General features: G+C 67.4%; 1 protein-coding gene across 1 annotated transcript; it reads left to right on the top strand.

Annotated features, from left to right (window-relative positions):
* Positions 1-2,754: 2,754 nt before the first annotated feature.
* Positions 2,755-10,838, top strand: DLGAP3 (DLG associated protein 3). Its single transcript, XM_088531061.1, has 11 exons — positions 2,755-2,809; positions 4,830-5,875; positions 6,669-6,874; positions 7,059-7,173; positions 7,271-7,493; positions 7,872-8,215; positions 8,483-8,568; positions 8,978-9,402; positions 9,736-9,827; positions 9,909-10,052; positions 10,460-10,838. Exons 2-11 carry the CDS (start codon positions 4,886-4,888, stop codon positions 10,676-10,678), a joined length of 2,844 nt encoding a protein of 947 aa, XP_088387187.1. The 5' UTR covers positions 2,755-2,809; positions 4,830-4,885; the 3' UTR covers positions 10,679-10,838.
* Positions 10,839-12,683: the final 1,845 nt, after the last annotated feature.

A 12,683-nucleotide genomic window follows, 5' to 3' on the forward strand; every position in this document is an offset into this window, starting at 1 on the left:
AGCACGTGCTGCTCTGTGTGCCGGGGGTGCTGAGCCCCCGCTGCCCCCTCACAGCTAAAATTAAATATTCAATTTGTATTGCCGCTAAATCCTACAAATCTCTCTCATCTCTAAGCTCCGTGCAGGACTCTTGGCGGGGTAATCCCATGTCTTGGGCTGCTCGCCCGCTCGCGGCACCGGTGCTGCGCTCCCCCCGCGGCCCCGCTGCGGGCTGGCGAGGCCGCCCTGCACAACCAGCTCGTTAAATATTTAGGCCCTCATCAGCTTTGCAAATGAAGCCCATCGACTAGGCAGGCAGCTCCGCTCCTTGCACCCCGAGCGCCCAGCGACGGCCCCTGCTTGGGGCTCCTCTCGTCTGTGCCCTCCCTGGGGCGCCGGCGCTGGGCGCTTTGCCCGGAGCATCCTTGCCGGAGCGCCGTGGGGATCGGCACTCGCGCGCTGGCACCGGGAGCTCCCAAACGTGGCTCTGAAACCATCCCGATGCAGGGCATCACCGTGGGCAGCTGGCAGGAGAGGTGTCTTTCTGCATGGACCCGTGAGCTGTAAATGGAGTGAGCGGCGCTGCAGGAGGGCCGGACAGGCTGGGAGAGCCAGCAGGAGCAGGTGGGAAGAGCAGGGGCATCCCTGGATGTGGCTTTGGGAGCCGTGGGCTGCGGGAGCCGGGCGAGGCGGGTGGCGGGTGCGGGAAGGCGCTGTGCCCCGCACGTGCCCGCTCGGCGCATCGGCACGGCGCTGCCGACGCATGCGGAGCCAGGCGGCGCATGGGGCACCTGCGTTTGCTCCTCGCGTGCGGCTCCGCGCGGGGGCTGCGCCGGCTGCCGGCCCCGCTCTGCGCCCGGCTGCCGGGGAACGTGACCGCGGCTCCCGGCACAGCTGGAGCAGATGTTGAGCGCAGCCGTCGCAGGAGCGTGTCCGCAGGAGGAATGGGGCACGTGGCGGCGCTGCCGGTGCGGGCTGCGCACGCGGCGCCTCGGCCGGGTCCCTGTGCCGCGCTGCACCGCAGCAAGGGGACACAGGCAGCTCAGCAGTGCCTGTTTGGAGCCACAAACATCCCACGTCCTCGGCACTGGTGTCATTGGCACCTCTCCCGTCGGGTTGTGCTCTGCTGGGTGCCGTGAGCTCTGCCGCTCTCAGCCCGGAAAGCGTCGGGTTTGAGACGTCCCTACGGCGAGCGTCGGTGGCTCCCGCTCGCTCCCAATCAACTTAGATTGACCTAAGTCGTTTGGCTCCATCCTACGCATCCTCTTGGCATGGAGTGTCCCGTGGTGTCACGGCATTGCTCCGGAGGCCGAGGAGGCCCCAGCAGTGCTGGGCAGCGGGGCAGGAGCCCGGCTCTTCTGTGGGGCCCAGGTGTGAGGGCTGCGTGCGCTCCACGTGCACCCCATGTGCACTCTGTGTGCTCCGTGTGCTCCACGTGCTCCGTGTGCTCTGCATGCTCCGTGTGCTCCGCGTGCTCCGTGTGCTGCGCTCCGTGCCCGGTGGCCCCCGTGCCCAGGAGTGCCGTGCGGAGGCACCCGGCTGCCGGCAGGGAGTCCTGGCGCGCTCGGCCGTGCCGGGATCCCTGGCAGCTGGGGCCCGTCGTGGCCGTGTTTCCTCGCTCCGCTCGAGGAATAATTGCTCAGCCGGGGCCGCGGGGCGACTCCTGCCGCGCTCCGGCATGGTAATGAGTCAAGAAGGCTCAAAGACAAATGGCTCATTAAGAGGCACTGCTGCATTGCAGGATTTTTCATCCCACCAACCGCTGCATCAGCAGCGGCAGCGCTGCGCTCGCCCCCCCAGCCCGCGCGGAGCCGCTGCCAAAATTAATCCTGTGCTTAATGAACTGCACGTCCCGGCGGCCCCCGTCCTCGCGGTCCCCTTGCGCAGAGCGTCCTCCCCACGGGCCCGCGCAGCCGCCGCGTCCCCGATCCCGCGGGGTCCCCGGGTGCCGTTCCCGCTCCGCACTGAGGAATGGGAAAGGGCACCTCCCCGGGCCATATCGGCAGGGTGCTCCGGGCACCCGGCTGCGGCAGCCGAGCGTCGCGTGTCCCAGTCGCGGGACCGGCCTCTTCCTCTGCACGTGGCTGCTGGCATCGACCTCGTCCCCGTCATCCTCTCCAGTTCGGGCCCCTCCATCACCCTCTATTCTTGGTGCTTGCTTTGCACATCCCCTACAAAGTAATTACTGACGGGATGACGAACTTCTCCCTAATTACACTCTCTCTTTCCCGACGATGAAATATCCATGAGTGGCTTTCAGCTAATTCAACTTTTAAGGAAACAATTACTTGATGCAGCATTATGTATTAAATTAGGTGATTCCTTACTAAACCCATTCTTTTTTTTTATTATTTATTTAGGCTGAGTAAATTTTACTAATGCAGCCTAATAAAATAACAGAGTAATTAGTAATAAAGTAAAATATTTGCTCTCTGCAGTTGTCGCTTACAACTAGTCTGGAAAAAAAAAAAAGACAAATAGATTAAAAGTGCGGTAGAAATGACCTGGCTCTTTTCCATATTTGTTTTCTCCCAATAGCGGTAGATCAAATTTGCTCAGTCGGGTGATGGGAAGAGCGCTTTTCCCTTCCCTTTCCCGCAGCTGCTCTTTGCTCCCGCTCGCTTTCGGCACCCGCCGTGGAGATGCCCGGTGTCGTCACGGGCAGGAGCTGCCGCCCGCTTGCAGAGCCGAGCGCGGAGGTCCTGGGGTTGGGGCCGGGCGGCTCTTGCTCCGGTCACCTCCCTCTGTCGCTGCTCCGCAGGGAGGACCCTCCGCGGAGGAGCCACCGCGGCCGGGGCCGTGAGGACGGGCTCTCCCCGAGCGCCGGGCGGTGAGTGGCAGCCAGCGGCTCCGCGTTGGGTGCTGAAGGGCGCTGGGAATCCCGGAGCGATCCCGGGAATGTCCTGCACTGAGTGCCTGGGCCTCGGCTGCTCTCCATTGGCCTCGCTGGCTCCGTGGTGCATCCGCGGGAAGGGGCTTGGTGGCCTCCTGAGCAGTTATCCCGGCCCTGGGGGAAGCTCGGTGGCATCGTTGGTGTCACCAAGGCCCTGGGGTCCCACGAGCAGGAGGAAAGACTCTGGTCTGGGCTCTTTTACCCAGGATTTGGGTGAAGCGGAGTGGGGAGGCTGGATTTGGGAGCGCCCGTGGGTGTTGGAGGGGAAGGTCGGGCGAGGCTGGCGCGGGACGGCGGGCGGCGAGACGCGAGTTATTTGTAATGGTAATTGCGCGCTTCCAGTTTATCCTAGCACATAATTGTGGGGGCGGTAGGTTCCCAGTGGCGGTAATTACCGGGTGGGAATGGCAGCGGGTGCCGACGGACGGGCTTTTCCCCGGTTGCCGCTGCAGGCTCCCCCATGGGCCGTGTTCCCATGGGGAAACTCGGCTGTGCTGGAGGCTCCGCGCGCCGGGCCGGGGGCTCCTGGCAGGGCCCATCCATGCCACCTCCCCAGGAGCAGTTGCAGAGGCACTGCTGCCGTCTCGGGGCCTGGCTGCCTGTAATTCCCTTAATTCCTCGGCACAAAAGCCAGCGCAGCTCCTAATAACGGGCTGCTCGGCTATTTTGACTCATTCTTGCCAATGCGGGGGCAATATTTAGATCCGCTCAGTGCTTCCCTGCTGGAGCGCAGAGCGATGCCGATGGCTCCGCGGGCAGCGATGCTGGAGGCGCCGGTGCTGCTGCGCTGCATCCCGTGGGAGAGCCCCTGGGATGGCTGCAGCTCCCGGCATTCCCGCGGGGCGGCCCGAGGCAGGGCCGGGATGCAGCGCGCTCCGGCGGTGCTGCGGGATTAGGGAGTCTCCTTAGAGCCGGTGAGGGTGGCGAGCGGCCCCGGCACGACCGGGAGGGGAGACGCGATCCTGGGAAGAGCCGTCACTGCTGCTGCCGGCCGGCTGCCTCCTGCAGCCCAAGGCGCCCTTGCTAAATACAACAACGAGATCTTCTAACGATTCCTGTTAATTAGCCAGGCTGTGCTGGAGAATCGGTAATTTCCTCGTTTGCAGTCGCAGCAAAGACGGCGGCTTGGCTGGGCGGTGAGGGAGGTGACCCGGATGGCGCCGGGGGCGCGTGCACGTCCCCCCAACCTGACCACATCCCACAAACCTGCCTTTGGGGCCCTTCACCCGGCTATGGCAGAGCTGCTTTTGCTGCTGGTGGGACCTGCGGTGCCTCGATGCAGCCGGGCCTCCTGCAGACACCAAAAGAGGCCGTTGGAGAAGAGCAGGGGACGCACGCAGGCCACCGCACGTGCTGGCCCCGCGGCCCGCTCCGAGCCGGCACCAGCCTCCCCGCCTTGGCTCCAGCCCCACAGTGCTCGTGGTGCTGCGGGCGCTGCGGGCCGCGGTGCCGGCGTCGAGGCAGCCGCTATAAATACCCGTGTGGGCGCCAGGGCCAGCGCCGCGATTGAGGCTCCGCGTGGAGGGCGGGCGCGATTGAGACATCAGAGCGCGGGGCGGCCGCCGGCCTCGCGCCGCTTCCAGCTCATTAGAAGCTCCGTGAATCGAAACGGCTGAAAAGCTCAGCCGGAGCCGCTCGCCTGTTGGAAAAACAGCTCCCGTGCTCGGTGTCGGAGGAGCAAACGCTTTTGATGATGATGCCGAGATGCGCTCCCGCCTGGGTCCCAGGAACGCGCTTTGATTGCTTTGGAGCGAGATTGTGCTTTTTTAGGAATACCTGCATTTTGTGCTGCGTGCTCAGCGCTGCCATTTGCACTGTCCCCAACGAGGCGCCGGTGGCCGTGTCCCCCGTGTCCCCAGGGACGCCGGGCGCGCGGCCCTGCTGGCTCCTCCGCTTCGTGCCGCGCTCGGGGTCGGGGTTGCGGGGGCGGGAGCGTGACGGCGCTGTCCCCGCGCAGGTGACCGCGCGGAGCGGCCCGCGCCATGCCGCGGCCCCGGCAGCGATGCTGACACCATGAGAGGCTGCCATGGGGAGCGCAGCCAGGCACAGCCCCCGCCGGCGCCCCGCTGCCGCTGCCACGACGGCCCCCAGCCCCTCGACTACCTCCGCCGCGGCGCCGAGAGCCGCCCGCCCTGCGCGCCCGGCGAGCCCCGGTCCTCGGAGCGCCCCTGCTGCCCGCGGAGCCCCCCCGGCGGGGACCTGAGCGAGCCGCCCGCCGGCAGCGCCAGCAGCACCTTCCCGAGGATGCACCACGCGCAGCCGCCCTACGACTCCTGCGACGAGTGCATGGCGACCGCCCACCCCGCCAGCAAGATCCACCGCCTGCCCCCGACGCTGCTGGACCAGTTCGAGAAGCAGCTGCCGCTGCACCACGACGGCTTCCACACGCTGCAGTACCAGCGGGCCGGCGGCGCCGAGCCGCGCAGCGAGAGCCCCAGCCGCATCCGCCACCTGGTCCACTCCGTGCAGAAGCTCTTCGCCAAGTCGCACTCGCTGGAGACGCCGGCCAAGCGGGACTTCAACGGCACCAAGATGGATGGCCGCGGGGACGGCTACCACCACCACCACCACCACCACCACCACCACCACCACCAGTCCCGCCACGGCAAGCGGAGCAAGAGCAAGGACCGCAAGGCGGACTCCCGGCACCGCTCCAAGGTGATGGGCTGGTGGAGCTCCGACGACAACCTGGACAGCGACAGCAGCTACATGGTGTCCGGCCGGCACGCCGTGGACCAGGGCACCCAGTACTGCGTGGACGCTCCCGAAAGTGCCTTCAGAGACTTGACCTTGAAGAGTCTAAAGGGCGGCGGGGAGGGAAAATGCCTGGCCTGTGCCGGGATGTCCATGTCTCTGGACGGCCAGACGCTCAAGAGGAGCGCCTGGCACACCATGACCGTGAGCCAGGCCCGTGAGGCCTATCCCAGCACCGGCGGCGCCGCGGAGAAGACCTTGATGCTCCAGGAGGCGAAGGCCAAAGACAGAGCCTACCAGTACCTGCAGGTGAGAGGCGGCGCTGGGGGCCCTGGGGCGTCACGGGCTGGCGCTGGCCGCTTGGGTCCGGTGGTGCCGTGGGGGCAGCAGGGATGGGGAGCAGCGGAGAGCACAGGGATGCACCAGCTCTGCTCCCGAATCCCGGTGCATCCCCTGCTTCGGAAACCCCTGTGCTGCTCTTGCGCCCGCTGCCCGGTGCCCTTCTAGGTCACTCCCTTGCCAATTAAAAACTAATTAGCTCTCGCTGCCTCTCCCGGGGGAAGGAGAGGGCGAGCGGCAGGGAAGCACCGCCCGGGGCCTCTCCACCCCTCTCTGCCTGCAGCCGCCGCCGTGGCCGGGCTGGGTGTTCAGCCCCGGGAACGCTGTGGGCCCTCGGAGCCGCCGAGGCTCCCGCGGTGCCGGCATCATTGTCACGGTGTCACCGGTCCCTCAAGCCAGCCTGGCGCCGCGCGGGCATGGGAGGGATCTGGGCTGGCACCGGCCGCCGGCGTGGCTGCGAGGTGGGAGCCATGGGCGATGCCGCGGAGAGCTCTGCGGCGCTGCGGGCAGCGCTCGGGATGCTGCCAAGTGCCAGAACTGGGGACAGACAAATGCTGCAGTTGGTGGCTGGGGTGCACTTGTGCATGCGCGGGAAGGTGCGACCGCATATGCACGCCAGGTTTGCACGCCCGGCTCGCACCATGCGCACACGCCAGGCCCGGAGCGCGTGTGCCCACCAGGCTGGGGCTGGCCCGCGTCACATGGCGGCTCCGGGGCTCTGCGCGGCGCCCCGGCGTCCTGCCACGCTCCCCTCCCGTGCCAGGTGCCGCAGGATGAGTGGAGCGGGTACCCGGCGGTGGGCAAGGACGGCGAGATCCCCTGCCGGCGGATGCGCAGCGGCAGCTACATCAAGGCCATGGGCGATGAGGACAGCGGTGACTCGGACGCCAGCGCCAAAGTGTCGCCCAAGGCGGCCTCGCGGCGGGACAGCTACCGACGCTCCTCCAGCGCCGACCAGGCCCGGAGCAAGTAAGCGCCGGGGCCTCCAGCACCTCGGTGCCGTCGGAGGGCTGGTGCGCGCGGCGGCGTGCGCAAAGCGCCCGGCTGCAGCGGCCAAGGCTCGGGGCGGCGGGAGGAGACGCGCACGGCGGCGGCTCCGCTCCAACGTGTTGCTTCTGGTGCCATCCCTTGTATTCCCACTGTGTCTCATTAGGTTTGCAAGTAGGCACTATTCTGATTCATATATCTGTAACTGTCCCAGCTGCTGCACGCCGCCTCGAATGCTCCCTCGGGGACAGGGCTACGGGCGCTCCTTCACCACCGGCCAGGTAACGGCCGGGAGGCCGAGCCCAGACACGGCCCCTTCGCGGGGTCCGAGCGGTGCCGGCGTCGGGTCCCGCCGGCCTCACCCGCGGCTCCCCCCAGATCAACGACGAGCTCAACCACCAGTTCGAGGCCGTGTGCGAGTCGGTGTTCGGCGAGGTGGAGTCGCAGGCCGTGGAGGCGCTGGACCTGCCCGGCTGCTTCCGCATGCGGAGCCACAGCTACCTGCGCGCCATCCAGGCGGGCTGCTCCCAGGACGACGACTGCCTCTCGCTGCTCGCCGCCGGCCCCGCCATCACCAGCAGCATCCTGAAGCCCAGCACCTGTGAGTACCAGGATGGGGACTCGGCTGCGCGAGGGACCCCCGGTGCCCCCCTGTCCCGTGCAAACCCCCTGGTTCCCACGCGGGCATCCTGTGGTGGGGCATGTGTGCTCCGTCCTGCTGCCTGCCCTCTGCTCCCTCCGCTGCAACGGCCCCTCTCCTTCCCGGTCTCAGCTCCATGCTGCAGGGTCTGGGTTGATTCCCAACCTGTTTTGGGGACAAATTGGCCCAACAGCCAGTCTGAGAGCCCCGAATGGCCCTTGCAGCTGGTGCGTGCGGGTCACCGTGGGCACCGTCCTCGGGCCGCTCGGTTGGCGGGAGGGAAGGGGGAAGAGTCTCTTGTTTCCTGCGACTTTTCACCATGCGCCTCTCCCACAACAGCCTTCAGTTACAGAAAAGCTCCACCTCCCATCCCTCCAGGAACCAAAGCCAAGCAGCCGCTCATCTCCGTCACGGCGCAGAGCAGCACCGAGTCCGCGCACGAGAGCTACCTGCCCGCCGAGGCGGCCCGCGGCCCCGCGTGGTCCAAGGACGCCGCGGCCCGCTGCAACTCGGCCGAGAGCCTGGAGAGCTCCAAGGCGGCGGCCGTGTCGCTCGAGCTGCCCCCGGTGCAGCCCCGCACGTCGCCCAAGCCCTCCACGCTCATCATCAAGGCCATTCCCGGCCGCGAGGAGCTGCGGAGCTTGGCTCGGCAGCGCAAGTGGCGCCCCTCCATCGGCGTCCAGGTGCGTCCCGCTTCTCCCGCCCTCCATCCCGGGGACATCGGGGGCCAGGTCCTGCTGCTGCATGTCCTGATGCTGCCAGGGTGTCCCCGCAGCGGCCCTGCTGCTGCCCCTGCTCTTCCCTTGCGCCCTGCTCCGGGGAATGCTCTGGGGATGCTCCGTGGTGCGTCAGGGCCTCTGCATGGCCGCGGCTGCTCGTGCAAACACAAGTGCAGGGGTCGTGCTCACTGCGCCCTTCCCAACCCCTTCTCCCTCTGGTGCCCATGGCAGGTGGAGGCCATCTCCGACTCGGACACGGAGAGCCGGAGCCAGCGGGAATTCCACTCCATTGGGGTGCAAGTGGAGGAAGACAAGAGGTAAAAGCTGGTGACACGCGGCTGGTTGTGGCCATTGCTCCAGGGTCCTGTTCCCCTCAAGTTGGGGTTTGGAGCTGGTCAAGGCTTGGAGGAAACCCTTGGGGTGACCCCCCCGAGCATCTTCTTGCCTTGACATGGGATCAGAGTGCACGGTCCTTGCCCGTCCTTTGTCATCGGTCCAGTGCTGGTCCAACCCTGGAAATGGGTTAGGAGCACAGGGAATGTGCGGAGCCAAATGCTCACGGACTCCATGTCGGTGCCCCCAGCCCCATCCTGCCTGTGGTCACCCTGCCTGTGCCCACGATGGTCCCAGCACAGCAGGTCCAGGCTCGTGGGGCTGCCCTTGCTCCCCTGGTGTCCCTGGTGTTCCCACGAGGATCCCCACGCGCTGCTGCTCTCCCCCGCGCAGGCGAGCGCGCTTCAAGCGCTCCAACAGCGTGACGGCCGGCGTGCAGGCGGACCTGGAGCTGGAGGGCTTCGCCGGGCTGGCCGTGGCCACCGAGGACAAGGCGCTGCAGTTCGGGCGGCCCTTCCAGCGGCACTCGTCGGAGCCCGAGTCCAGCCGGCAGTACTCGGTGTACAAGACGGTGCACACGCAGGGCCAGTGGGCGTACCGCGAGGACTACCAGATGCAGTACGACGCCGTGGAGGTGCCGCGCCGCGACTCCTGGAGGGACCGCGGCTCCCGCAGCCTCCCCGACTCCGGCAGGGCCTCCCCCTGCCACCGGGACGGGGAATGGTTCATCAAGCTGCTGCAGGCCGAGGTGGAGAAGATGGAGGGCTGGTGCCAGCAGATGGAGAGGGAGGCGGAGGACTACGACCTGCCGGAGGAGAGTGAGTGGGGCGCGTGGTGGGCGCTCGGGACGGCCCCGTGCGCAGCCGCCTTGGAGCAGCTCCCCGGCAGCGGGTGCTGCTGGGCTTGGAGAGGGTTGAAGAGGTTGGGATCGGGAGCAGGAGTTACCCAGAGATCCTATGGGATGAGCAGCTCCTGGAGAAGCTCAGAGGAGACTGGCACAGCGTTCTGGGGGCGCTTCCGAGCTGTGGAAGAAGGGGCTGGAGGGGGGTTTCGGTGCCGAGCTGCTCCGAAAAGATGGAGCAAATTGGGAAGAAAGATGCCCATTCCCCTGGGGAGGAGCTGACCTCGTGCTTTCCCTGCGGCCTCGCCAGTCCTGGAGAAGATCCGCAGCGCCGTGGGCAGCGCCCAGCTCCTCATGTCCCAGAAGGTGCAGCAGTTCTACCGGCTCTGCCAGCAGAACATGGTGAGCGCCCGGCCGCCGCGGCGCCGGTCCCGGAGTCCTGCGGGGCGGGGGGGGCCGACATGCCGCATCCTCCTCCCGCAGGATCCCAACGCGTTCCCGGTGCCCACCTTCCAAGACCTGGCCGGCTTCTGGGACCTCCTGCAGCTCTCCATCGAGGACGTGAGCATGAAGTTTGCAGAGCTCCAGCAGCTCAAGGCCAACGGGTGGAAGATCATCGAGACCAAGGTGAGTGCACGGGGCCCTGCCTGCTGCCCAAGGACGCGCTCACGGCCCTGCCCGGGGGTGCCGATTGCTCCACAGAGGGACCCATGGTGGGGGGTTGCATGAAAGGGGAGGGCTCATCCAAGGTAATATTGGAATATGGAGCATGGAGTCGGAGGCAGAGCCGGTCTGGATGGGGAGCGCAGGCGTTCATGCTCATCCTCCCTTCATCTTCCTCCCCATCGCCGCTGCTGAGTTATCACCAGTGAAATGAGCAGGCGTTTTTAGCAAATGCATGGAAAGCAAAGCAAAGCGGGCCCGGGAAAGGGGCCTTTCCTCCGTGGTGGTGCCTGAGCGCGGTCGCAGAGGGTCTGCAAAGCGCTGGGCACCCAAGGCACCCGCGGGGCCCTGAGGCCGCCCTCTTGGCGCAGGAGGAGAAGAAGGTGCCTCCCCCCATACCAAAGAAGCCGCCGCGCTCCAAGGTGCACCCGGTGAAGGAGCGCTCGCTGGACTCGGTGGACCGGCAGCGGCAGGAGGCCCGCAAGCGCCTCCTGGCCGCCAAGCGCGCTGCCTCCTTCCGCCAGAACTCGGCCACCGAGAGCGCCGACAGCATCGAGATCTACATCCCCGAGGCGCAGACGCGGCTGTGACGGGGCGCAGCGGCGGCGCTGGGGACGCGCTCGGCTTTTCTACGCGGACTGCACGGGGAGTCCGTCGCTCACTGTGATGGGGGACGCGCCGGGCCGGGGGGCTCGCGCCCGCTCACAGCTCCTCCGTTTTCTACTCGTCGACGTTTCACGGACCCCCCCCCGGCGCTGCCCTGCCCCTGCCCGCATGTCCTGTCCTCTCCTCGGCCCCCCGTGCCGGGGCCCTGTCCCCAGAGCCCTCGGCTGCCCCTCGGCCCCGTCCCTGGCCGGGGAGGGGGCCGCAGGCAGGACCCGCCGCCCCCCCGGGCCGCTATACATATATAAATATATCTACGGAATAAAGCAGAAACTGCACTGACCGGAGCTGTGTTGTGGCTGGTGCCGCCGGCCGCGGGGCCGCACGGAGCCTCCATCCTGCGGCCATCCCGTCCCTCTCCGGATCCTTTCCCATCCCCGTCCCTCTCGCCCCGTTTTCTGCCCCCCGTTGTGGCAGGAGGCCCCGGGGTGCGTCACGGCGGGCGAGAGCCGCTGTGCGCGAGCGAGGCGGCAGTGCCGGGAGAGCCGCACACGGGGAAGCGGCTCCGAAGGCACCGTGTGGATGGGGAGCCCCAAGCCCCGCACGGTCCCATGGCCTCCGCTGCACTGCGGCCCCCCCATGAGCGGCCCTCGGGAAGCGGCCGTGTCGGCCCCATGTCGTTTTTATTGTAACGAGCCCCCGGCCCTAACGAATAAAGGCGACGCTGCGGCGATGCGGGGCCGGCGGCCGGTGCCGGGCTCGCCTTCCAGCTGCCGTGTCCGCCTGTCCTTCACCAGCGGGGCCTGAGGGGCAGGAGGAGGGTCTGGGGTGTCCGGCTTGGGGTGTCTGTGGGCACGGGGTGTCCATGGGGCAGGAGGGGGTGTCCGTGGGGCTGGAGGGAGTGTCCGGGGGGCTGGAAGGGGGGTCCAGGAGGGTAGGGGTAGGGGGTGACCATGAGGTATCTGAGATGCTGGGGATGTCCAGGCGGCTGGAGGGGTATCCATGGGGCAGGGGTGTCCGTAGGGCAGGGGTGTCCATGGGACGGGGTATCCATGGGACAGGGGTGTCCAGGGTGAAATGGGTGTCCATGGGGCAGGGGTGCCCATAGGGCAGGGGGTATCCATGGGACAGGGGTGTCCATGGGGCAGGGGTGTCCATGGGGAAGGGGTGTCCATGGGACAGGGGTGTCCAGGGTGAAATAGGTGTCCATGGGGCAGGGGTGCCCATAGGGCAGGGGGTATCCATGGGATAGGGGTGTCCATAGGGCAGAGGATGTCCATGGGGCAGGGGTATCCATGGGATAGGGGTGTCCATGGGGCAGGGGGTGTCCGTAGGGCAGGGGGTGCCCATGGGACGGGGTATCCATGGGACAGGGGTGTCCAGGGTGAAATGGGTGTCCATGGGGCAGGGGTGCCCATAGGGCAGGGGGGTATCCATGGGATAGGGGTGTCCATGGGGCAGGGGTGTCCATGGGGAAGGGGTGTCCATGGGACAGAGGTGTCCAGGGTGAAATAGGTGTCCATGGGGCAGGGGTGCCCATAGGGCAGGGGGTATCCATGGGATAGGGGTGTCCATGGGACAGGGGTGTCCATGGGGCAGGGGGTGTCCGTAGGGCAGGGGTGCCCATGGGACAGGGGTATCCATGGGACAGGGGTGTCCAGGGAGAAATGGGTGTCCATGGGGCAGGGGTGCCCATAGGGCAGGGGGGTATCCATGGGATAGGGGTGTCCATAGGGCAGGGGGTATCCATGGGATAGGGGTGTCCATGGGGCAGAGGATGTCCATGGGACAGGGGTGTCCATGGAGCAGGGGCCGCCCCCCGCCCCGCTCCTCCAGCGCTGCCGCCCCGGCGGCGCCCAGCAGGGGGCAGCGCCGCACGCCGGCGGGGGCGCTCCGGGCCGCACTCGCTGCTCGCGCCGCGGCGGCCAATGGGAGCGCGGGGGCGGGGCCGGGGGCGGGGCGGCGGCGGCGGGTGCCGGGGGGGGCCGCGCG

This window comes from Tinamus guttatus, unplaced genomic scaffold (assembly GCF_059628265.1).
Source record: "Tinamus guttatus ecotype Peru unplaced genomic scaffold, ASM5962826v1 Tinamus_guttatus_pri_ptg000397l, whole genome shotgun sequence".
NCBI lineage: Eukaryota > Metazoa > Chordata > Aves > Tinamiformes > Tinamidae > Tinamus > Tinamus guttatus.